Raw genomic sequence first — 27,312 nt, forward strand, 5'->3', positions numbered from 1 at the left:
TGCATGCTGGATCCTGCAGCGATATCCGAACCAGTGCCCGGCCAGTGACTCCTGCGTACCTATCCGCTGTCTTCTTCTCTGTGCTGCGGTTGAGCCGGCGCCCATGCACAGTACAGGTAATGCTGTGCCGTCGGTAGGCAATGATGTGGATTTCACGGCCTGCATTTAGTGACAACTGCGGATGGGCCGCGGATCGGACGGCTTCTATTGACTTCAATGGAAGCTGTCCGCACGGAAATCGCGCTGAAATAGAATATGCTGCAGCTTTCCCTCCGCAGGCGGAAATTGCAATTGATTTACGCTCGTGGACATGGAAAATCCATTTTCTATAGCATGTTATGGGCAGTATTTGCTGCGGAATCCAGAGGTGGAAGCCCGCTCCAGATTCCGCAATGCAAATACGCGCATGTGCATTGGGCCTCAAAGAGATTTGGTTGCCAGGTTTATGCTGCCTGAATCATAGGCAACATGAACCCTGGACAGCTATATTCATTACATCCTGTATGTCTTATTCTGAAACACTGTGGTAGGTCCTCCTGTTGCTGTGCGGAACTCCTCTAGGCATCCTGCAGTCTTTTTTCAACCCACAGAAGATCACTTTCTGATTGTCCGATTCAAAAATCTCACCTCCAGCAAGTGATGGCTCTCATTGGCTGAGTAGTGCCGAATGAACCAACCAATGCAGCCCTCGATAAACCAATGCGAGGGCTGTGATTGGTTCATCCAGCTGTGCATTAATTGGTTGAGCAGAGTTTGAAGAACCAATCATGTTGTGAAGGCGGGATTTATGAATTGGCCAATTCATAAATCCTGCCTCCACAATGAGTGCTGCATTGATTGGTTCATCCAGCACTACTCAGCCAATCAGAGCCATCACTTCCTGGAGGTGAGATGTTTGAATCCCAAAACCAGGAAGTGATCTTCTGTGGGCGAACATGCACTGCAGGACGCCCGGCGGAGCTCCGGACAGCAGCAGGAGTACCCAGACCATTGTTAATGTGAAGGAACCCATAGGAAAGCATGGGCTTCACATACATGCAACTTGTAGCACTGCTGCATCAAGAAAAAAGCGCGTGATTTTGTTGCCAGTGTGATAGTAGCCTAAAGCCCATTAAAGAGGTCTGTAAAAAGGCATATTGTGGTCTCTAACGGGTTAAAGTAACATTTCACCATTGTGCTAGGACTCTCACACAACTGTATAATATGACTTTCAGTTTTGCCTCTCACACACAATGCTTGAAATGCACGTGCAAAAAAGATAGCAGCATGCACTATTTTGGTGCATATTATGTGCTCCCCTGCGCAGCTAAATATGTTGAGAGAGCTTTTAGGCCGCCTTCTCACAGGGACGAATCACTGCAAGCATTCCACAATGGAATACCCACAGCAATTCCTCAGGAAACCCAATGGCCAAATCGGCACCTAAATGATGTGGATTTACTTGTGTTTTTTAATTGCGGAACTGCTGCAGAATTCAACCCTGTCAAGCGTTGGATTCTGCAGCATCATTCTGCAACATAAATAGACATGCTGCGGATTTAGAATCGCTGCCGTTTGGTCGCAGAAAATTTCTGCACCATGTGAAGCAGATTTCTGAAATCTCCCGTATAGCTTGTGCTGTAAATTCTGCAACGATTCTGTTGGCGGATATTCCGCAGCATTTGCTGCCAGTGTGATGCCAACCTTACTGTCAGTAAAAGTAGGCAAAACCGCTGCAAGTAACACTTCCTTTGTGTGAATCCAACGTTACTCCCTACCCGTAGGATTAGCTCGCTGTCAATAGAAGCCACCAAACAGGGGTAGTTTAACATAAACCAGCTAGTTATAATTACTCATTTGCTGTTAACTATTTGTCTCAAAAGAAGAATAAATTGTACATAGTTCTGGCTGCTGCACTTGAAAGAATTCTATAGCGTCACATGTTAGTGATAGTCCAAAGGGATTACTATGCTTTGTTGCAATGCATTAAGTCTAAAAGACGTCATCAGTGCAGATGTTTCAGAATAAATTGTGTCGTCCCCCCCCCCCCAACCCCAGAGAAATCTGTGCAGGTATGTAAAGCAAAGGGTTAAATCCCCAGTATATGCATTGTACAATGCCTTTCCCAGGAGAACAACATATAAGACTCTACGGCTCAATATGTCAATTTAATGTGCTGCAATAGGAATATTGGGCACAATGAGCACATTCATGAATGAAGCAGGTATGGTTAAATACTCCTCCAAGAGATGGATTTACAGCATGCATTCAGCAGCGTGCAGATTTTATTTGTCCCTAACATCTGCTTCTTTGTCAAGCGCAGTTGATGTAATTGTTTTTCAAAAAGCTGCTTAATTAGGTTAGATTTTTGTCGTCTTAAGAAATGCTGCCTGTGATCAAAATGGACTCTTCCACTATTTAGCAAGCCTTTGTTGAATGAGTCATCCAGGCTGTCTCTCATTGGATGGAACGGTTAGCACCGAAGGGATTGCCAGGCAGAGGCTGCATGGCCCTGCTTCATTCACAGAATTATTGATATGCGAGCCAGCCCTTTCATTCACATAAATAAGAGTTTCATTCACATTTTGCAGTCTTTATTTGCACTGTATGTAATGAAGAGAAGCGTTTGGGGAATTGTAGCTCCTTCTCTGTGTTAGATAACAACTGAAACAGTCTATGATGTGAGTATTCGCTGTTCCTGTTCTGGGAAGGGGTAAGATGAAGACTGGGAGAGAATACTGCAGCGGGTTGTGTCGTGCGCTTAATGAAAGGCTATTCTGCACTTCACTGGAAGCTCGCTGTAACATTAAATAGGAGCTTTCCATTATTCATCACTCCTGGGAGCAGAGGTGCTGACTTATTTGACACGGCGGAAATGAAACTTAATTAAATAGCTCCATTTGAAAGTTTATTTAGCGCTTGTTTTACATTTTCACTGCTGCAGCTATTAGTAGTGTGTGTTTGTAATAATGCTGCAGAGGCAGAATTGACAGATCATTTAAGAAACAACTGGTTACGTCTATATAATATCCTTTGTGGCCGGTGGAGACATGGGAAATGATACAATGTAGCAAGCAGCATGCTTGATTGTGGGGGGCCTGGCTGTCATATGGGGATTTGTATAGTCTTTACACAAACTGCTGTTAAGGATGTAATGTTGCTATTTTCACCTGTAAAGAAAGTGTTTACAAATAGGGTGTATTTGTAACCATTCACACAAACAGTGTAATGACTCCTATACAGAAAGTCTTTACGCAGGTATTGATTGCTCTGTTGATTTGTATTTTGTGATGGCCTACATCAGAGGTGACCTGTTCTAGGTATTACAGGTGCACATCACCTTTTTTTTTTTTAGGAAGGTAGCTAAAATGGATAGAACTTGAAGAAATATCCTTTTGCGAAGTTGGGAAAAGGAAATTTGAGAATTGATTGGTTCTAGTGTGCTGTAAGTGGGTGGATGTTTTTTGTGCTACAGGAAGTGATTTGCAGTGCACACTGAGGCTTTTGTTGAAAAGGGTCTCCTCATTTGTGTGAGTCATGCTTTTGCTGTGAGCGAGTTGGCAGCTCTAACCAGAAGTGGAATGTCATATAGAACTGTCTGCTCCTGCTTTTTATTCTCAACCTATAGCTGCACGGACGCAGAAGCCTTTTTTATTCCTTTCTTCTGGATGAAAAATATCAACAATTAATGCTCTTTTTAGTCATTTCTACTATTTTAATTTGATTTTGTTTATTGCATTTGGTTTTTTGTTTTTTTTTACAGGTGCCACTATGAACCTCTGGCAATGTTAACAAAGGTGTATCTTAGACTGGCATCAGATTTGCCACAACATATGAAAGAAACTAGATAAAAGGGCATGCTTCAACGTACCAAGTATAACCGCTTTAAGAATGAATCTGTGACACCGGTCGATGATCTTTTGCACAACCTGTCCACGAACAGTAAAGCCTCTACAGTCGCCGGTAACCCATCTACAATTCCCTGCCTGGTTCCGACCACAGACTTACAAAAGGACCAGGAAGATGGACCCACCTCTCTTTGTACATTTATTCACAAAGTGTCTCACATGAAACTCTCCAGCACGGGCAGCCTGTTGGGTATCAAAAACCTTTCCTCTGCAGTAAAGGAGCTTGCTGGTTCCAAGTTACAGGGTAGCCCTCCTGCTCTTAGTACAGCAGCGGGGTCTTCAGACAACACATGTAACCTTGTCTCTACCCCTCCGTGTTCTCAGCAGGACATGAGCAAGATGAGCACCGGGAAAAAATCACGATCGGAAGAAATGCATCTGGGAGGCGAAGATTGGAATCATAGTAGCAGCCTCGTCAATAAGCCTTCTCGAGGATGGCTGCACTCGAATGAGAAGATTCAGGGACCTGGAGTGACGTACATTGTGAAGGTTGGTCTGCTGCTTTCTCCTTGTCTGCTTTTTTCGTGTTAAGAAAGGAACAGTTTGCTTTAGCTGTAGTAATGCCATTTAATTAATAAGGGTCTTATGATCTCTTCCGCCTGTACAAAGTTATTTTATGTAACATACCGTCAAATACAATACATTGTTACCATCCTTATGACCATATAGAATTGTTACGTCTTCAGATTTTACAGTAGATTTTTATTTGTGTGCCATAGAGTAAAGCAGGTCAATTAATGAATGCATTTGGAGGTCTTATGCTAATTAATTTGCTGTTCTTTGGGATATCCAGGTCAGTAAGCAATTACACTTTTTAGTCATTGTTTTGGCTATGTATTTTTTCATTATCTTAAATCTTGCATACCTGCGGAAGAATAATTAAAGACAGAGTGCATTGTTGAGATATCTTCTTGAATGACAGTTTCTTATGCAAATCATCCATGTGTTTATATAGTGTTTGCCTAGATATAATGTTTCATCTGATATCATCATATATAATGCAAAAAAAAAAAATCCACTTCAGGCATATAAAATAACAAGAAACTGTTGCATGAATTACATTGATAGAACGCTTCCAGTTTTCAGAATCTTGTGAATAGAACAGAAATCGCACAATATGGCAGTTCTCACTCTCCATTCCTCCCATATACACTGGCAGGATATATATATATATATATATATATATATATATATATATATATATATATATATATATATATATATATATATATCATATATGATATATATTACTGTCCAAATGCCCAAGGTCAACACTCGAGGGTCATAGTGAATTTTTCAACTTATTTTAATTTGGTGTTTTCACCTTATTATCCAATTCTTGTTCTTTTGTGTCTTTACTGAAGTCTAAAGTAAATAACCTGTGCATTATTGTATATCCCTCCCAGCACTAGGGATTTATTCTCAATGAAGACTCTTTGTTTATTCAAATTCTTTCCAACATTGTTCTTGCGTTTTAATATCATTGTTGCATCCATCTCCTGTGCTTTCAGTAAAATAATGTTCATCCTAGGCTTTTGCTGGCAACAGGCATATGTGTTTCATCGTAGTAACAAATACTATAGCTGTAATTGGTGAGATGTATTATAAATATTTAATGGAGATGAGCATGTCGTAAATGTCAGAAATGCTGTGTATTGTTTAAACACACTACATACATATACTGTACTTCAATGACCAGTTTCAAATCACAAAGACCTGTGTGTGTAAACACTACACAATGCCAATGTGTCGGGCTGGTCTCTGAGATCCTAGCATAGGGACCACATTAGTATATAGTGTTCATTTAACGACACTAACCAAGTCGAAAATCCAATTCGGAAATATACCATACATATTCTCTTTCTGGGATGGCTGTTGAACTATGTTGGATATATTTTCCCATGAATGTATTATTATTAGAGATGAGCGAACGTACTCGTTTCGAGTACTTACGCGCCCGAGTACCGCCATTTTCGAGTACTTCAGTACTCGGGTGAAAAGATTCGGGGGGCGGGGAGAGGCATGGCGGTGCGGGGGGTAGCAGCGGGGAACAGGGGGGAGCCCTCTCTCTCTCCCTCTCCCCCCCACTCCCCACTGCTACCCCCCGTGCCGCCACGGCGCCCCCCGAATTTTTTCGCCCGAGTACGGAAGTACTCGGAAATCGCGGTATTCGGGCGAAAAAGGGGCGTGGCCGAGCACGTTCGCTCATCTCTAATTATTATTAGAGATGAGCGAACCTACTCGGCCACGCCCCTTTTTCGCCCGAGCACCGCGATTTTCGAGTACTTCCGTACTCGGGTGAAAAGATTCGGGGGGCGCCGTGGGTGAGTGGGGGGTTGCAGCGGGGAGCGGGGGGGAGAGAGAGAGAGGGCTCCCCCCTGTTCCCCGCTGCTACCCCTCGCTCTGCCACGCCTCTCCCCGCCCCCCAGCGCCCCCCGCATCTTTTCAACCGAGTACGGAAGTACTCGAAAATTGCGGTGCTCGATCGAGAAATTACTCGAAACGAGTATATTTGCTCATCTCTAATTATTATTGAACATTAGCGCTATACTGCTGCCTATACATCACACATACTATTAACAATACCAATGAATGATCATGCTATCTGAACCATTGGCAAGTAAGAATAACTATCACAGCCCTATTAATAGAAGGAAGTACAGTATCATGCCATTTTCCAAGATAATCTAACTACATCTGTGGTGAATGGGATCATTCAAGGCAAGACAGATACAGATGTAACAATTCTAACGCAAATGTTCATGGTGTTTCAACGATCCTTTGCGTCGTGCTTATGCTGGTTGCTTAGCCTGACCGCCTATTTGGTTGTATTGTAGTGGGTGTGTTATACATATTGACTACAAATGTTTTTCACATTGAACAAATGGCGTGATGAACATTCGGTTTAGCGTTGCTACATTTGTGCAGAGCCTTTGAAGCCTTTTCATCTTCACAAGGGTTCGGAAGCATTAAAAAAAAAAAGTATCTTTCCCCGTGCTCACATTCTCCATAGGTCTATGACTCTTATAGATACACACGCTTCATAGGTCTGTAGCTCTCACCAATCAGCTTTTTACATAATCTGTAAGACTGGATGAGCTGCTCTGTGATTGGCTGATAGCTGCGTATGCAGTCTGTGTAAGTGAACACTCTACCCTGCAAAATTACCGTTAATGGGGTTGCCCAGGATCAGACAGCATTGAGTAGGAGGTGGGGGTGTTGCAAAATTACAAAGTAAGGTTATTGGTCGAATCCCCAGCCAATCCAGCAAAGCCTCTCCACAATGCTACCCAACAGTCTTTGTTTAAAGGGCTGCAGCATTGATGTCAAGTCAACAACATGTGACTGTTGCATTCAATCACTGATCTCAGTGCTGCTGACCACCAGGGATGTCCTCTGTAACACAGTCCCTACCCGAGATCACCACTAGTTGAAAAAAGTGGCACATGTTAATAGGTTAACTGCTTTATGGGTGTCATAGAAACAAAATATGCCATATATATGGTGGTTTTCTAAAATGTATGTATAAATCCGTCACTCTTTCTGCCAACATGTAAATACATTTAATAGTCCTTTTATGTTTGACATACAATCATAAGCATCAATGAAGTCATGTAGCTAAATATTTAGGATTGCCTTTTTATTTGACACTAGATACACTTAATCCCATTCTCTGCACTCCTAAAAATCTGTATGCATTAGGATAATACCTCGAACACTTGTACACTTGGTCAGGACCTTCAGACTGATGGAAAATATCGACTGTGGTTTTTTTATGTACATTCTAGTGTAAAGTTGACTTATTCAATCAAAACAGCCTTTATCTGTATAGTTTTGGCCTTAGACTAGCTATTTTTGTTGAAATCATACTGGCAAATTTTGCACTAACTGCTAGTAATATTTTCATATTTTTGGAATTTCCTCCTTCTAGAAAGAAATAATGCATTACAATTAATACATCATTTTATATTCCTCTTTGCACCTGGTATATGTTTATGGCTGATCATTGATTTTATATAGCACAGCTACATTGGGGTTTTGATTTTACAGTAGTATACAGCCAATATTTTGGGCATTATTTTGTAACATAGTACAGGGTGTTCTTATGTAGCAAGCATAAGCATGAGGATCCTATGGGGTGTTATGATAACTGCATTTTGTGATCTTGAATTTATGACTATTTGCCCATAAGGAACCCTCGTTAACAGACTATAGCCGGTATGGAATAAATCTGGTAACTAATATTACTATTTACCACGTGTGTAATAGTATTCATGAGACTGTGTCATTATATTTGTCTTTTTTCATAGAAAATAAGTAAATCTTCATTAAAAAAAAAAGTACATTTTCAGATGCGTCATTGCTGATCTCACATGTGCACCCTGCAGGCTTGTGATTCTGTACGGCCAAGATATGTGCATTGCTTTTCAAATCTATCAACCACATAGGTAGACAACCTGCATGCAAATAAGCGCCGTCTATCTGTGCATCCCACCTGTGTACAGTAGTAGTCCATGGCTCAGAGACCATGCACTATGTGAGGAACCTTTACCCCTAGACATGTTCATTGTCTTTTCCTACTTTAATAAAAAGTTTCTTAAACAATATAACCTCTTTAAAGAGTTAATTATTGATACCTTCTAAAAGGTTTGAGCATCTACATGTAAAAAGGCAACATGAAATGCCTCAACAGAATTGTTCAATCTGGATGGAATGACCGCTCCTTGTTATTGAATTGTAGAATATTCATGTTTGCTTCCAGTTTGGGCCAAGGAGGACAATTGCTTCCCTTTTTATGTGACACTGTGCACTTTATGTTAGTGGTAAAGTTTGGTCAATATGTTTTATGTTTATTTAAAAAAAAAAAAAACATTTGTCATTATTTGAATTTTCCTCCTGTTAAACAGATAGTTATACCACAATGCAACACCCCTCAAAGTTTTTAAAAGGACATTTAGAAAGTTTGTTAACCCCTTAGGTCTTTCACAGGAATTAAAGTAACCAGGAGGTGACATTTTTAAATAAATTTTTCAAATTTCAGATTTTAAAACATTTTTTTTCAAAGGTATTCCCAGAGAATGTGACACATGTCAGATTTGAAAAATGTGGCTTGGTCAGGTAGGGCAAAACTGCCTTCACTGCTAAAGGTATAAGAAGTAGTCTCTGCCTTACAGAAAAATGAAACAATTTTTTCAATAACATAGTTGGAGTTAACAGGTAAACAACACTCAATATTAATTTACCCTAATTATAATGTTTTCAAAAATATCACATTGTAGCCCCAGTGTGCACCATGAATCAAATACAAGAAATCTTACCACCTTATCAATTTTGAGGATTCCGTTTTTATTAGGATTTTAATAAGTAGGTTTGGTCTTAGATGTTTCATTTTCATGAGGGCAATAGAAGAAAAAGCACCCCAGAAATTTCTACCCAATTTCTCACGAGGACTTATGTGCCCCATATCCATACTAATGTTATAGATGTGAAGGTAACTCTTTCTGTCTGTTTGTTACCTTTTCACGGCTAAACTGCTGAAGCGATTTTGATGAAACTTGGCAGGGAGATAACTTGCAGGAAGGAGATAGGCTATGTTTTACCCCGAAAAATTATTGAGTTCTCTAGGGAGCACGACAAGACAGATTTATTTGGTGATACGCAGGTGCACCTCTACTCCAGCGCCGCACCGCACGTCGAGATGGAGTGGAAGGGGGTGCACATCATAAATTTGGGATTAAAACTTGAAGGAAAGACACATTAACATGGACTGAGATTTTAAAGAAAATCTGTGTTGCCTCTAGCAACCAATCACAGCGCAGCTTTTATTTTTGCTCAGCAGTATAACAAATACCAACCAATCACAGTGCTGCTTTTATGTTACATTTTAATATGCAGCAAAACACAGATTAGATTAAAAAACTACAAATTCCACACGGACCAGGTAGCGGGTAACAAGCTAGTGTGAACATAAAGTGCTGTTTGACACCTGATATTGCGGAGAATGGCAGGAGCACAGATTTTGCTGGAATAATTTTTAGGCTATATATCGCATTTGCACAACTCCCTGAGATATTCCTACAGCGGGAACCTCCAAAAGTGACTCCATTTTGGAAACTGCACCCCTCAAGGATTTCAGAAAGGGGTGTACTGCCCCTTTTACTCACAAATATTTGTCCACCGTGTTAAAAATGGGCCATGAAAATGAAAAATAACATTTCTTCTCAATAGTACATTGGTTTAGCCCTAAATTCCTCATTTTCATGAGGGGCGGTAGGCTAAAAAGCACCTCACATTTTGCAACGTATTTAGTCCCAAGTACAGGAACACCCCACATGTGGATGTAAAGTGCTGTTTGGGCACACAGCAGGGAGCAGAAAGGGAGGAGCTCAATTTTAGCGGGATAATTTTTTTTTTGGTGTTTTACTGTTCTGCCAGTTTATAATATAAGGTTATATGTAAGCTCTGCTGGGGTGGAAGATGGAAAAAACATCCATTTTTTTAGTCATCTCTGTATGGGTTTCCTTTTTATATTATTCACCACGTGCCGTAAATCACTTTTAATTGTATTCTGTGGGTCAGTATTCAAATTTCTATAGTTTTTTTTTCTTATCGCATTTGCACAATAGCATCATTTTCATGGCCAAATTCAGAAGAGTATAACTTCTTTAATGTTCTGTCTATGGAGCTCTGTGGAGCCTTGTTTTGGGGGGAATGAGCTTACGTTTTTATTGTTACCACTTTGGGGTAGATACAAGTCTGTATCGCTTTTTATTTTCTGTTTTGAGATCTCAGATATACAAAACAACCTGCAGCTTTGTGTTTCATTCATATCCTATTTACGGTACTATGTAGAATAAATCACGTCAACTTTATTCTGCTTATAGAGTTGGATTGTAGCAATACTATATATATATATATAGAATTTTTTTGTTTTATACTTTGCCGCTCTTGCACAATAAAAGCAGTTTTCATAGAATGAAGATTATTTTTTGTAACCCCATATTTAGAGAGACATACGGTAACTATTTTTATTTTTCTATATATGAATATATATTGACATTTTTAATTGTTTGCATTTTAGGACTTTTTGATCACTTTTTTTTCTGTTTATTTTCAAGGGCGGAATGATCAAAATCTGCAATTCTCATATCGTTTTTCTCTTTGCCTTACAGTGTGCACCATGCAGGATAAATAACAACTTTATGGTACAGATTGTTACAAATATGGCAATTTTGTAGTTTCTTTGTGGTTTTGTTATGAATTACGTTTCAGTGGAAATAGGGTAGCTGTTTTCTTTTCTAATTATTTTTTATGAATTTTTTGTGCAAGTGAAAACATTTTTTATGACATTTTATTCCTCACACAAGAGAACTTGAACAGGCAATGGTTTGACCACTTAAATAGTACACTGTGGCTGTAATTTTCTTCAATGATAGATAGGCCTCTAAGACCCAGACTACGGTAGGCCCCCTACATGACAGACCCAGAGGCCATTATTTGGCCTCTGGCTGCCATCGCAACTTTGAGCGGGGCTAGATTGAGAGAGGCGGCTCAAGGCTGCTTAGATGCCGTGGTCAGCACTGACTATGGCATCTAAGGGACTTAAACTCAGACAACAATATAGGTGTCTGATCATTACCCAATGTTTGTAACAGCCTTAGACATGGGGACTGGAGCGCAAACAGCACTGCTATCTTCTTCTGAAGTGCCAGTGGTGGTCATTAAGGTGTTACAGTAAAGTGTTAACGCAGTGGAAATGCAGTCCTAAGCTCTCGCTCACGACCTGAAGGTTGCGAGTTCAATCCCCGCATGGTGGGTAATAAACAAAATTACCGGAATAAGTTGGCGTTACACAAATAACCAGACTTATTTTATTTAAACTGTAGTGGTTTACAATACATATTTAGGTATACAAGCAAAATGTTTTGTATAGTTACCATACCTGATGTACTCTCCTCAGTGTTGCTTCTGCAATGTTGTTTAGTCTCATTCTCAGTCCCATCAGATTCCCAGACTACCTTATACACAGTGTGCTTCAGTAGTCTGAGACACTCCCTCTGCTCTTGGAGGAACCAGCACTGATGACGTTCATTCTTTATCCCTTGCTCCGAGAGCAGGGGCGAATGTCTGAGACTACTAAAGCACACTATGTGTTAGACAGTCTGGGAATCTGACAGACATTTTACACACATAAAGAAGGGAATGGGATGAAACATGGCAGCAACATTGAAAATGAGGGCACCAAGTAAGGTAACTATGTGTTCTACATGTATACTTAAATATTTAGTGTTAATTTTTTCTGTGAACCAGATGATCATTTTAAATTGAGCTTTGTTGAATTTAATTATATAGTATTATCCGTTTGGTCCTTTTTATATTACATTAAAAGTGAATGTTTTCTACTTATTCTTTCTTGTCCTGATTAGTGTTGCGTTGGGCCTGAGGACTCACCAATACATACATTTGTACAGGGTCCTTCATACTATTTTCCAAAGTAAAATAGTGGCAGAGATAAGACCGTGTTTACAGGATAAAACTACTAACACTACTTTATTTAACTACTAAAAAAAATGTAAAACCTAATTTTATTTAATAGCTATTAAAATTCACCCCAAAAATAAATCATTGTCAAAAAATGAAGCAGCTAAGATTTGTCAGAATCAAATGAAACTTTGTGTGATTGTAACATTAATATAAGTAAGTGATTACAATGTCAGAGCAAAAGGATCATTTATTGCAAAAAAATGACCTATTGAAGAGAGGCTCTAGTAGCCTGTTGTACCTCCTCTAGCTTGGATACAGGATGTGATACAGACAGGCATGGAGGTTCTAGTACCCTGTTGTACCACCTCTAGCTTGGGTACAAGATGCAATACTGGTGGGCATGGAGGCTCTAGTACCCTGTTGTATTGCCTCTAGCTTGGATACAAGATGTGATACAGGGAGGCATGGAGGCTCTAGTATCCTGTTTTACCGCCTCTAGATTAGATGCAAGATGTAATATGGGCGGGCATGGAGGCTCTAGTACCCTGTCGTACCACCTCTAGATTAGATGCAAGATGTGATATGGGTGGGCATGGAGGCTCTAGTACCCTGTCGTACCACCTCTAGATTAGATGCAAGATGGGATATGGGTGGGCATGGAGGCTCTAGTACCCTGTTGTATTGCCTCTAGCTTGGATACAAGATGTGATACGGACGGGCATGGAGGCTCTAGTACCCTGTTGTATTGCCTCTAGCTTGGATACAAGATGTGATACAGGGAGGCATGGAGGCTCTAGTATCCTGTTTTACCACCTCTAGATTAGATGCAAGATGTAATATGGGCGGGCATGGAGGCTTTAGTACCCTGTCGTACCACCTCTAGATTAGATGCAAGATGTGATATTGGTGGGCATGGAGGCTCTAGTACCCTGTCGTACCACCTCTAGATTAGATGCAAGATGGGATATGGGTGGGCATGGAGGCTCTAGTACCCTGTTGTATTGCCTCTAGCTTGGATACAAGATGTGATACAGGGAGGCATGGAGGCTCTAGTATCCTGTTTTACCACCTCTAGATTAGATGCAAGATGTAATATGGGCGGGCATGGAGGCTTTAGTACCCTGTCGTACCACCTCTAGATTAGATGCAAGATGTGATATTGGTGGGCATGGAGGCTCTAGTACCCTGTTGTACCGCATCTAGGTTAGATGCAAGATGTAATATGGGCAGGCATGGAGGCTCTAGTACCCTGTCGTACCACCTCTAGATTAGATGCAAGATGTGATATGGGCGGGCATGGAGGCTCCAGTACCCTGTTGTAATGCCTCTAGATTAAATGCAAGATGTGATACGGGAGGGCATGAAAGCTCTAGTACTCTGTTGGGCTGCCTCTAGATTAGATGCAAGATGTGATGTGGGTGGACATGGCGTATGATGTTCTGCTGCATATCGGTCCACATTTGTTGTAACTGAGACTATAGATCGTGCAAACTCATTGGCATCCTAGATGGTCCCAAACATTTTCTGTTCATGATAACTCTGGCGACCAGGCAGGCCAAGGAAGTGTGGAAAGGTTGTGATACCCTTGCTACGTGCGGCCGTGAATTATCCTGCTAGAAAATGCCCTTTTGAAGCGCTGCCATGAGAGGCAGCACATTTGTCTGCATAATGTCCTGAACATAATGCTGAGCTATCATTGTCACTAGACCATGACGCCAGCAATGGGGCAGTGTGCTGCTCCACAGCAAAGGCAAGTTTGAGGTGCTTACCCCCAGGTCTCCAGGTACGAACACGGATGTCGTTGGTGCCTTAATTACACCTGAATTTGTCACTGAAGACAGCCCGGTACCACTCTGTAGCAGTGCAGTTTAATCATTCAGGACACCACTGCAAATCTAGGTGATAGTGGGTCTGTGTCAAATACAGTACACATAATTGGCGCTGTGAGACCAAATGTTTTTCAGCCAACCACCTGGAAATTGTTTCGACAGACACAGAGGTGTGCACCAATGGTGTCATCTGTGTCTGGATGGTGGACAACGAAAGAGTTGGAGCTGCTCATGCTTGTCAGATGATTCTCTCTACTGGTGGTCTGTCAAGGGTATCCTGAGCCTGGTGGCCTTGTGTGAGTACCCTCACACATGCAGTGGTCCCAACACCTCCTAGTCCTCCAATCTGGTCAGATTGGGCCAGGTGTGGACAGTTTATCAATAGGACCTTCCAGCTTCTCGCATTCTAATAATGCGCCGCCCCTCAAACTCTCTGTTAACTGGGCAAAATCTCTTCAATTGCACTGTAGAGGCTTCTAGTGGTCAACAAGCTCTACAGAAGTGAACAAAGAGGTCCACTACACACAAGGAGCCTCTGAGAGCCCTTTTATAGGCCAAGGGTAGAACCACTTACAAGACCGTTCATCTAATCATGCCTGAGATGTAATTGCATGCCGAGTTTTGCAACAAAACAACAACTCCTAGGTGCTTGATTTTTTTTGGACAAAGTGTTTAATACATAATATACATTGATGCAAAAAAACTGTGGCAGGGTATTCAAGAAATGTCAACAGATACAAGCTTGCCCTAACTGTGCCCAGTATTGGGAAGGGGGTAAATAGTTACCAAAGGGGTCCCTGGGAATCCAAGCACTGGACATTTGGCCTCCTTCCTGTGTGCTGCAATGTTGTTCTTCCTCCACTGGGTCCATGGGAGAGTAGAAGCAGGGCAGTTTTAATTGCTTTGAGCCATACAGACTATGAGCCTGCAGCAAGACCAGTGCTTGTACAGCAACGGTTTCCACGGAAACTGGACGCTGAGTGTGTCTGCCCGTTATTCTGCTGCATGGTGACCTGATTTGCTGAGTGCACAGGACTTAAGAGGTGCAGGGGAGTCGGTTTCGGCATGACCACCTAGACTGTCGGTGCAGGGGGAAGGAAAGGGCAGCATAGGTGAGGAAACCTTAAAGAGGCAACGGTGGTGCCATGGCAGGTATTGCAGAGGAATAGAGAGCACCAGGATATGTGTTCTGCTAGTGGAGTCCAACTGAATCCCACCAGAAGCATTCTCCCATTAGTTGTCCAATCTGCCTATGATAGGCGTATTACTCATTGACTTAGAGGAATTTGTCAGCTCCTGTAAGTCCATTACCTTAGTCTATGGGGCTCTTAGAATCTGACAGATTCTCTTGAAAAAATTCTATTTTCAGGCCGTATAGTTTCAAACGAATGAGAGGTTTAAGGCCATCTGCATTAGAGAAGTTGGCTTCTTAATGTCCTCCTACTTTCTCAAATGTAGTTTTATTCCGTCCCATGCGATATGTAAAATATACCCTGACAGTGCATTAGGTAGGCCCAGGCTGTCTTTGCTGCTTGCAAAGTGCCCCAATCCCCAGTCATACTCTGTAAGTGACGTGTGAAATGGGTAACGTTTTTTACGTCATCCACAGTCCTGTACAAATCTCCACCGCACCGCTGACCGGCACATGCGCAGATCCTATAGTTCTGTTGTGGGTAGAATCGCCTGGTCTTTTTGCACACCCGCTGGTTTGTAGTACAGATTTGGATGGAACTGTAGATGATGTAGAAGAGGTCATCCACGTCATACGCCACTCTGTGTCACTCAACGAGAGAATGACTGAGGATTAAAGCACAGTACAGGCAGTAGAGGCAGCCCGGGCTCAATCACCAGACATTCCAGGGTTACGGTAACTTAAATAGAGCACGGACTGATTAACGGCTCCTTCACATTGGCGAGAAAATCGTGCGATTTTTCTCGCGATGTGAGAGTGAGTGAAAATGCATGATTATGTAACCGATGATTTTATAATGCTTTCATTCTCATTTGTGATGTTTTCACTCCTGCGATGCAGCGTGAGGCCTTAGTCAGACGGGCGTTTTTTCGCGCGATTTGCGGATCGCATGATGGATGCGCATCCGCAAATAGCGTGACCGGTGCGCGCAAGTCGCCCGCAAATCGCCCGAAAATCTGCTCCTAGCCGCGTTTCATTAGAAACGGGCCGGAGCTGTCCAGCGCATTGCATTCAATGGAGACAGCAATAGAGCTGCCTCCATTTAAAGCAATGCGCTGCGGGCGAGCCCGGGATGAATTGTCGGTAAGGGCTTAAATATATAAGCCCTTCCCTGCAATTCATCCTAAAATGTGTTAAAATAAAAAAAAATTGTATACTCACCTTCTCCCGGCAGCCGGAGCTCCGCGCGGCCGTCCTGCAGTGGGTGTGAAGGGGGTGTGAGTCAGACCTGCCCCCTGATTGGCTCAGCGCTGAGCCAATCAGAGGCATGCCTCACTCACACCCATTCATGAATTCATGAATGGATGTGAGTCAGACCTGCCCCTGATTGGCTCAGCGCTGAGAGGCAGCAGTCACTCACCCATTCATGAATTCATGAATGGGTGTGTGAGTGAAACCGGCCTCTGATTGGTCAGGCTGTGACCAATCAGAGGCAGATCATTCAGCAGGCGGGAATTTTAAAGCCCCGCCGGCTGAATAGTGCCGAGAAGCAGTTCAGGAGAACTGACAGCGGCCGCGGCTGGACTCCGGCTGCAGCGGAAAGGTGAGTATACAATTTTTTTTTATTTTAACACATTTTAGGATGAATTGCAGGGAAGGGCTTATATATTTAACCCCTTCCCGACAATTCACCCCGCGCACGCCGGCAGCCCATTGCTTTCAATGGAGCGGCTGTATTGCCGCTCCATTGAATTCAATGGGCAAACATCGTTCTTCTCTGCCACAGCTGTTACAGCTGTGGCAGAGAAGAATGATTTGTCTTCTGTATGTTCTCAATGGGGTCGGCGCTGCTGCCGCCGGCCCCATTGAGCGCATATACAGAAGAGAACAGGAATCGCAGATCGCAGATAGGTGCGATCTGTGATTTTTTTGTTCTATAATTTATCGGACAAGCGCATAAAAAGCGCTCATGTGTCCGATACCATTGCAAAGCAATGGTTTTATAAAATCGCCGGACGCATGCGCATGCGCAAATCGCGGCTAAAAACGCCCGTCTGACTAAGGCCTGAAAGGGAAAATTGCAGCATATTTTTTGGGGGTTTTTTTTTGCGATATCGCCCATTATTTTTAATGCTGCCACCGGCTCCATTGAAACCAGTGGGAGAATATTGTGATCCCCTGCTGCGGCTGTGACAGTTGCGGTGAAGGTTTCCTGCAGGGATGCATGGCTGCCGCATCCAGGGGCTTCCACAGGTTTTCAATGGGGTGGTGACGGGAATTTCACCAACTTCAAGCTGACTTCAGGTTCTTTTTTAACCCATTAAGGACCAAGCATAGTAAATTTACGGCACTTGGCCCTGGGCTTTAAAGCCATCTGATAGTAAAAATGACCCCCTTAGGTCTTGCATGACGTCATGGGGTACATAGATATTAAAAAAAATTACATACATAAGTAAAACAAAATTACAGAATAAAATAAAAATCTATACATAAAAAAGAAAATATCCCAAAGCTAACGCCAACCAAAACCGCCGCCATATGCACCCTGTAAAACAAAATCATACATATTATATTTAAAAATGTCCGAAACAAAATGAGGAACCCGTTATATACTTTATTTTAGCGTAAATATACAAATTAAAAAATATATATTTAAAAATGTTTAAAAAAACACATTTTAGCTTTTTACCCCCAATAAAACTAAAAAATGGGGGGAAAAGTCAGTGAAAAAGATATTAAAAAAATAGCCCTATAGATCACGGAAAAAAACAATTTAGCAAAAATAATTTTGGTAGCTGATGGAAAAAAATAGGGCATTAAAACCACCACTTGGGTAAAGTCCCTAAAAATTGTCTGGTCCTTAAGGTATAAAACAGCCTGGTCCTCAAAGGGTTAAATGAAAGATTCATAGTTCCACGTCTTCATGTTAATGCATCTAACCACAAGGTCCATACCACCTTGTTTATTGGATTAAGGATTTAGTCATAAATGCTGGTGATCTGTTCTTATATTAAGGCCGCCTGCATACTGGCAGGTCAGATTCCGCATGTGAAATCCTGCAGCGGAATCTGGCCCTGTCAGCAGCAGCACCCCGGGCATACCTGCTTTCTTTTTCTTTCATGGTCCACATGGCTCACTGTCCGACATGCACAGAACAGATAATTTTGGATGGGCCACAGGTCGGACGGCTTTTATTGACTTCAATGAAAGCTGTCTGTGCACACTCTGCAGGAAAATGGAGCATGTTGTGATTTTTCATCCGTGAGCGAAAACCGCAGTTGGTTTCCGCTCGTGTGCATGAAGAATCACTTTTGCACAGCATTCTATGGGCGGCATTTGCTGCGGAATCTGTGTGCATTCACCCTTAGGCCCCCTGTCCACGACCGAGAATTCGCTGGCGAATCACGCAGGCTGAAGCTTTCCATAGCATTGCTATTGGTCCTGCTGAGCCAATGAGAGGCAGCAGTCACTCACGCATTCATAAATTCATGAATGGGTGTGTGAGTGAGAGCTGCCTCTGATTGGTCAGGCTGTGACCAATCAGAGGCGGCTCATTCAGCAGGCGGGGATTTTAAAGCCCCGGCTGCTGAATACTATAGAGAAGCAGTTCAGGAGAACTGCCGGCGGCCGCCGCTGAACTCCGGCTGCAGCGGAAAGGTGAGTATACATTTTTTTTAATTTTTACACATTTCTGGATGAATTGCAGGGAAGGGCTTATATATTTAAGCCCTTCCCGACAATTCATCCCGCGCTCGCCCGCAGCGCATTGCTTTCAATGGAGCCGGATGTATTGCCGGCTCCATTGAATTCAATGCGCTGGACAGCTCCGGCCCGTTTCTAATGAAACGCGGCTAGGAGCAGATTTTTCGGGCGATTTTATTTATTTATTTATTTTATTTATTTATTTATTTTTTTGGCCCCGGTCACGCGATTTGCGGATGCCCATCCGTCATGCGATCAGCAAATCGCGCGAAAAAACGCCCGTGTGACTAAGGCCTTAAAGAGAAGGTAGAAGTGATTAAAAACTACTTCTGTTTTCTCATCCAGGTTCTCGGCTGTGTCTGATGGGTGAGAACCAAACCTGCTCCACCTAGACTGCAGGAACTTTCATCCTACGCCATATATTTACTGTCACCCGGGATTAAAGTTCAGGACTAAGCACTGTATATTTACAGCGCTTGGTCCATAATGGCTTAAAATAATAAACTGAATTATGCTTACCCCTCCTCTAACGCCAGGACCCAGTGCTGCAGCCCTGCTCATGTCCCGGTATTTGTTGTGACAGATAACGTCATAGGAAATCAGGGGACTGCTGCAGCGTCACTTTTCTGATCTCCTGGCATCATGGCGCTCAAGAGGTGAGCGCCCATGTCAGAAGAATGAGTAGTGATGCTGCAGCCACTCATTGGCTATAACGGCCACCTGATTTCCTATGACATCATCTGTCACAACAAACGCCGGGACCACAGTGGGGCTGCAGCGCTGGACCCAGTGTTGACGGTAGGGCAAGTGTAGTTCAGTTTATTATTTTAATAAGGGGGCCCCATTGAAGCAGAATTTTCCGGTAACTGTACAACCTCTTTAAAATGAATGTGTTGCTTATATTTTTCTACTAATTAAAACCAGATAGTCAAACATTTTTCTAATGTGTGTATTTTCTGATGGTACATTTTTTATTATATTCATGACTATAGAGGCGACCATCTTGCCTTTGCTGTAGAGATATGCTTTAAAGCAGCCTAAAGGGCCATTCACATATTGTACAGAATTTCTATGGGAGACTGTTCTAGACATGCATAATCATGTGGAGGAAAGGGGAGGAGGTGAGCTGTGACCATCACCTATTATGAAGGATGAATTATTTTGTTATCAACCTATTAACGATGATCTGTCCATCCGTGCATGAGTGAGAGGGTTTGTGAGTGACTTACATGGTCCACCCGTTGATCACATGACGGTGACATAATCAAGGGTCCTTCATCCCCAGTGAGGGAGTTACATGCGCTGCCCCTGATCACATGATGGACACAGGTCCTGTATGCACCTGGCTGCTGTCCGGCTACATGTTCGTTAGTATTCCATAGCAACTGAGGCTGTGGGGTTTTGTAGTCAGCCCATAATCTGCACTAGGATGCAGGACCTTTGATGGCATCATCGTCATGTGATCAGGGGTGAAGCATGAGGATGTTATCATCGTCATGTGATCAGGATAAGCGTCATCATCATTATGTGATCAGGATAAGCGTCAGGATAAGCGTCACTGTCATGTGATCAGGGGAAGAGCAGGGCGATGACGGCATCACTGGTCCTTCATCTCTCTTTATGCATAGTAATAGGCAGACAGCTGTCAATCAGTGGCTGGAGGGCGGTGTAGGTGTCACTAGCATGCAAGTCATGAATATCCAGGACTACTTTATGTAAGCCTCTAAGCATGTGGTGCTACTTGTAAAATACACGTTTCTCCACGAGTGCTGCATAGATCCACACAGCAGACATATCACTGCAATTAGTGTGACTGTGATTACCCTATATTGCCCTCAGAGGGGTGCAAAAAGAAGGTGACAGTCTCTTTAATGTGCATGTACAATATTTTAATGGTTTTTTTCTTACCAAGTTCTGTCATCTTCTTGCAGTATTTGGGATGCATAGAAGTTTTACGCTCCATGAGATCCTTAGATTTCAACACAAGAACACAGATAACAAGGTAAGACAAATTTTATGCTTTTTTATGACATGAACATGTAGTTTTTCTGAAAACAGGTCAAAAATTAATAAACTAATCAGAAATCTAGTTTTAAAGACTATGGAAACATTTGTGTGTGAGAATCAATATGCACATATCTTACTAGGTGCCTGGAAAAAAAAGATTCACATATCTGTGTTTTTCTTGCATTGAGTTTTCCTTCTCATGCATGTAGGAAGTCTCATACTTAATATGCAAGGTCTGTTATATTCAAGTTTGTGGCTGAGGGCCATTCCCAGCAGTGATGGGAATCAGCTGGTCTCTTCCATGAAGGAGCACAAGTTCAACTCTTTCTCATCTCTTGTCTTTCAGAGGTTGTGCAGTCACTCTCTCTCAATTCTACACTATGCTATCTCTCTGTCTATCTCATTTACTATTTACTGGTGGGGATAGATTGCTGCTGGTGGTGGAACAGATAGGCACAGTGTAGTTGATTACAATTCAATTCTATCGCTAGACCAATTGACAAGCTGATGGGAGATCTGCAAACTGAGCCTAGAGATCCTTTTACACAGGACATTTGTTGGCAATCGTCCCAATGATTATCTCTCCTGTACTTTCATGCAGGACCAATGATTGCTCAGTGAATGGTAGTGGAGTGGGGTGAAGATTGCTTATATCCACTCGTCTCTTTTCACAGTAAACAGGCATTCTATCATAGTTGATCGACTGCCTGTTCACACATCATTTGATCTTTATGCTTGAAGAAGCTGAACAACAAATGATAAGTGAATGAATTATCGTTTATCATTCATTTGCTGGCACTGTTTATACTGAACAATTATTGTTCAGATTTGCACAATCCAGGGAAAATCTGAGCAATAATGTTTCCTTGTAAAAGAGCCCTAATTGTACTATGTGTGTGTGGGTGGGGGGCGGGGGGGAGAAACGATCTGGATGGAAAGCAGAGCATAACAAGGCTTGGGGTTCGGTGAAAGGATCAGCATCTCCCCTAATCTCCTGACACTGTCTACAGCCCTCTGTAATAGTAGTTTTCTCACTCCAGAAGTATGAAAGGGTTTCCTTTATCCTTTATTACTACTTGTGACTTGAAGTGAATGTAATAAAACAATCACACGCTGCTTTCCACAGACTGCACTTCCCTGCGTAGAAGACTCACATGAACTTACAAATGACAATGTGCTGCCTTGCTGTCACTGCAGAAAGCCCCTGAGTGGTTGCCTTTCTGAAATTCCTCATTATGTAATGTGCCCCCCCCCCCTTTCCCTACACACAGACACAGCATGCTTATTCACAACAGTGGAGCAGGTTAAGGGAGCTGCTGAGAAACAACCCCTCCGTTTACTGTGACTGATGGAATTTACTAAGACATCAGTCCTCCAAACATTAGGGCTTTGGAAAACATTACAAGCATAGAATAGAAATTACATTACATAGAACATTACATACATAGAAACCAAACAATCAGAAAAGTTTATGAAAACCAATTATAAAAAGTCTACAAAAAAAACATTGATTTAAGAAAAAAAGAAGTGTCTTTAAATGTGATTTCCCTGAAAATAAGACTGTCTTATATTAAATTTTGCCCCAAAAGAGGCACTAGGTCTTATTTTTGGGGGATGTCTTATTATACTTACCCAGCAGGCTTGGTCCGAGTCGCTCCTGCTGATGGCGATGGCTGTAATTGGTTCATGGAGCGCTGAATTGATTGGCAGCGCTTGAGAACCAATCACAGTCATTGCATTGTGGAGGCAGGATTTATGAATTGGCTTTGCCGTGGCATTGATTTGCTGAACAGTGCACGAAAACCAATCAGAGCCATCGTTTCCTGGAGGCGGAATTTATGAATCCCGTAACCAGGAAGTGATCTTCTGTGGGCAGCCAAGGACTGCAGCAAGTGCGCTGGAGCTCCGGAGAGCAGCGGGAGGGACCCAGACCGAGCCTGCTAGGTAATAAATAGCTTTAAAAAAATATAATGCAGCCAGGGGGTTATTTTCAGGGTATGGCTTATATTTCAAGCCTCCCTGAAAATCCCAAAAAATCAGGATAGGGCTTATTTTTGGATTAGGGCTTATTTTGGGAGAAGCACAGTATTTTGTAATCTATTAATTTACTAAATAAGTAGTATATTATACGAAAACACTATTTTCCTAGGAATATACAGCTCATACAAGAATATACTGCTCATGAACTTGAAGCTCTGTGCAGGTCAGGTGATAAAAAAAGAAGTAGAAATTGTAGGAGTACTTGCAGAAAACAGCCACATTCCAGCTGCCATATTTTTTCTCTACTGTCTTTTGTTCTTAACAAAGCTAATTTATGGTCGACACTAGGGACGTTAGTGGTTGTAACTTCCACGCAATCAGAAATGAATTAATGTCATAAATGCGTAGGGTTGGCATAGAGTTTAGCCAATCCTGCTCCATATGCAGAACGTGCCAGCTGAAAATACAGCTGATACCTGGCTGCTTAACCATTTAGAAGGTCATGGTCATGCTGACTATGGAATTTAAATGGATGGGCAGAGGGAGGGGGCTCTCTCTCTAACCAATGAAACCCCCTTTGATGAGATCGTGGTTTAACATGTAGTTGGCCATGGCAGCCTAAGACCTGTGAAGGCTGCTAGGCCTGCCATAGATACCAGTTAATTAATCCCTGTCTACTTATTAGGCTGATATTAAAAATTAAATCTAATGCAATAAAGAAGTATTGCAGTATATCATACAAGTGATCAAACAATTGTAAGTTGAAGACCCTAGTTTGACCACAAAAAAAGAAAATTAAAAATAAGTTTATTTAAGCATTTACAGATAAAAAATATTAAAAGTTCAGAAAACTACTCTTTTCCCAGTATACCCATAAAAATATCAACACAAAAAAATAAAATTTCTCTCACTGCGTCTTTAAAGGTCCGCTCTATTAACCCCTTCCCACTGTAGCCCTTTTTTGTATTTTTTTTCCATCTTCATTTTTTGCTTCCCACTTTTTCTAATACTTTTTCTTATTTTTCCGGCGACAAAGCTACACGAGGGCTTGTTTTTTGCGGGACAAGATGTATTTTTCAATGATCCCATTGAATATATATTATAATGTATTAGAAAGCTATTTAAAATTTCTAACTAAGGGTGGCTTCACACGAGCGTGTTTTTGTGCGAACATAGGGGGTGTACATATGTGCCCACCTCTGTACGAGCAAAAACACGTGTGTATGTAGCTGCGTGCAGTCTTTTCAATGGAGCCGCGGCTGCTGTCGGCGGCTCCATTTAAGAAAGTGGCCTGCCGGCACCCCTGCATTGTTTTTCATGGAAGTGCTTTACATATTAGCACTTCCCTGAAAAACAAGAATTTTAGTGTAAAAAAAAAAACCGTAGCTGTCCACCGCTGCCGTGTCCCCCGTGGAGATGAAGAACACATCTGTCGCATGCGGCAAATGTTTCCTTTATCACCGTGTGGAAAAAGAATTCCCTGCTGCACCTGCCACATCTGTGACAGATGCAGCAAAGGAATTCTAAATCCCTGTGGGGATGAAGAACACATCAGCCGCACGCGTATGCAGCACAAAAACACGCTTGTGTGAAGCCACCCTAAGGTAAAATGGAAAAAGAAACGCAATTGTGACATTTTTGAGAGAGGTTGGGGGGGAGGGTGGGGGGGGGGGTCATGGTGCAGTAGAATGACATCTTATCTTCATTCCCTGGGTCAGTATGATCACGGCGTTATGAAATTTATATAATATTGCTACTTAAAAAAATAAAATGCCTTTCAAAAAATGTGCTTTCTTTCGCCATCTTTTGACCCCCATAGCTTTTTTATCTTTCCATTGATGGGGTAATGTGGGGCTTTGTATATTTTGTGAAATAATAAAGTTTTATTGATACCATTTTGCTGTACATACGACTTTTTGTTCACTTTTCATTTAACTTTTACAAAAGAGTGCAGTTGTGGCATTGGTTTTTTTTTGTTATGGCTTTCACCACGTGGGATTAATAATGTAATATTTCAATAAACTGGACTTTTACAAATGCAGTGATATGCGATTTTTGAATTATTTTTATGTCTTTTATTTCTTAATGCAACAATTGGGAAAAGGTTTTCTAAACTAATATTTTTCATTTTTTTCTAATAATTAAAAAAAACGTAATTTTACCAGATTAGGATATTTAAATGCAGCTCTCAGAATTAGCAGTGGCATTTAAAGGGTTAACAGCTGCAATCTAAGTTATCCCATGGCTGTTGTGGGCTTGTGTTTGCTGTCAAAGATGGGCAACAACTACTGTGTATGTGACAAATTCAGCATCCAAGCCCGCTACATGCAGTAACAATAGATATTTGCTGTACATGTATGGGAAGAGATTAAAATATTGCATTATTTACCCACAAAGTGAATGCCATCAGGAAAAATACACAGTGCCAGAATTGCGCTATTTTGCTTACCCCCATCTCCAAGAAAAACAATGGAAAAGCAATAAAAACGTATATGTTCACCAAAATGCGACTACAGTGTTTTCCCAAAAATAAGGCCCACCCTGATATTTCAGGATTTTCGGCTTGAAACATAAGCCCTAACCCAAAAATAAGACCTAGTTGAATTACATTAAAAACAAACAAACAAACAAAAAACATTACCCAGCAGCCACAGTCCGTGTACTCCCACTAGTCTCCGGACCTCCGGCGTGCTTGCTTGCAGTCCTCAGCCGCATGACAGCAGATCGCTTCCTGGTTCCGGGATTTATAAGTCCCACCACCAGGAAATGATGGGTCTGATTGGCTCTCAAGTGCTGCCAGCCAATCAATACAGCGCTGAATAAAACAACGTGATGGCTGTGACCTAGTGCCTCTTTTGGGGCAAAAATTAATATAAGACAGGGTCTTCTTTTTGGGAAAACACGGTAATAGATATTACAGTTCTCCCCACAGCCTTCACACAGCCCATAGAAATAAAAAAATTATGGGTCTCAGAATATGGCTACAAATGCATTTTTTTAACAAACTTTTTATTTTATTTAAATACTGTATAACAATATAAAACTATATAAATTTGATATCCCGTTAATGGCAAAAATGTCACAATTGTATGTTTTTCACATTTCACCCCACAGCCATCACAATTTTTTATAATGTTTTTCAGTACATTATAGGGTACATTAAATGTTACTATTAAAAATACAAATCATCCTGCCAAAAAATAAACCCTCATCAGGTACGTCGATGGTAAAATACAGTTAAGGTTCTTGGAAGACCAAGACGTAAAAAATGAAACATTGATAAATATCTGGCCTTGGAAGGGTTAAGCTCTGGTCTCCATACAGGCATATTTATTTTACAGTTCTGCATTACTCGCTTGTTGTCTCTCTTTTGTTTTCATTGTTGTTGGCTTTGTTTCCAATGCACAGTTTCATACTTGTAGTCAGAGTACAAAGTTGGCCGTATTGTATTGGGCACAGAGCCGTGCACTGCTGTCTCAGAGCTTCATTTATAAAACCGTATACAGTGTGAATGCATCCATCATTTCATTAGGTGAATTAGGGCCTTTTCATACTTGTGTTTTGCTTTCTGTTTAGCTGTGTCCAACATGGGAACAGAAAAACAGAGAGAAAACGTTTTTTTCCAGTCCATATAAATGTATTGGCTAACAAAAATACATGATGTTACAGCGAGCTTTCAGATCTTCTATGGACCCTGGCTAGCACGGCACCAAACCTTTTATTTGTTTTATTCTAAATATACATAAATCATACATATAGCGCCTGCATTATCAAATAGTTGATATCAGTTCTTGGTATATCCATGAAAAATCTTGAAATGCTCTTGAAATAATAGTATCGAAAGAAGCAATGCTTAATTTATAGGTCACTGTCTTATCTGACAGATTTTTAAACAAGATTACAATTAATAATTAATTACATTTGATAAAAAGGGCAGAATATGTGAAATAATTGCTGTATAGTATACATGCATTTATTTTCCACATCTAATTGTTTATTTTTATAAAGCTACTGTATCCGCTAATTGGTAGACCCATAGTCTACACCGATTTTCGCTAAATCAGATTTGTAATGCAAATTGCAGGACAATCAAATTTCCCAAAATGCTGCTACAGAGGTCAGAGTGCAAACAAACAGCAGCTAGAGCACCTTGACGATGTCACAAAATGTGTCCTCCATCTTTCATATGGGAAATAGTTTAATTGCATGCCTGCATCACATGACCTGGCCAAATATAACATAGACGCTGTGTAACCAGTGGCTATTTTACAGTTGAGCACAGGACAGAGAA

The 27,312-nt window shown here is 41.6% G+C and overlaps 1 protein-coding gene across 1 annotated transcript in view; it reads left to right on the forward strand.

The window, feature by feature from the left end:
- The first annotated feature begins 3,535 nt into the window (after window positions 1-3,535).
- The window catches only part of SHC3 (SHC adaptor protein 3), a 94,831-nt gene continuing 71,054 nt past the window's right edge, over window positions 3,536-27,312 (forward strand). Inside the window, exons 1-2 of the mRNA XM_066604059.1 lie at window positions 3,536-4,376; window positions 20,966-21,036. Coding sequence (XP_066460156.1) covers window positions 3,837-4,376; window positions 20,966-21,036 — 611 coding nt within the window. The 5' untranslated portion in view covers window positions 3,536-3,836. The remainder of the gene's footprint in view (window positions 4,377-20,965; window positions 21,037-27,312) is intronic.

This window comes from Eleutherodactylus coqui, chromosome 5, assembly GCF_035609145.1.
Source record: "Eleutherodactylus coqui strain aEleCoq1 chromosome 5, aEleCoq1.hap1, whole genome shotgun sequence".
NCBI lineage: Eukaryota > Metazoa > Chordata > Amphibia > Anura > Eleutherodactylidae > Eleutherodactylus > Eleutherodactylus coqui.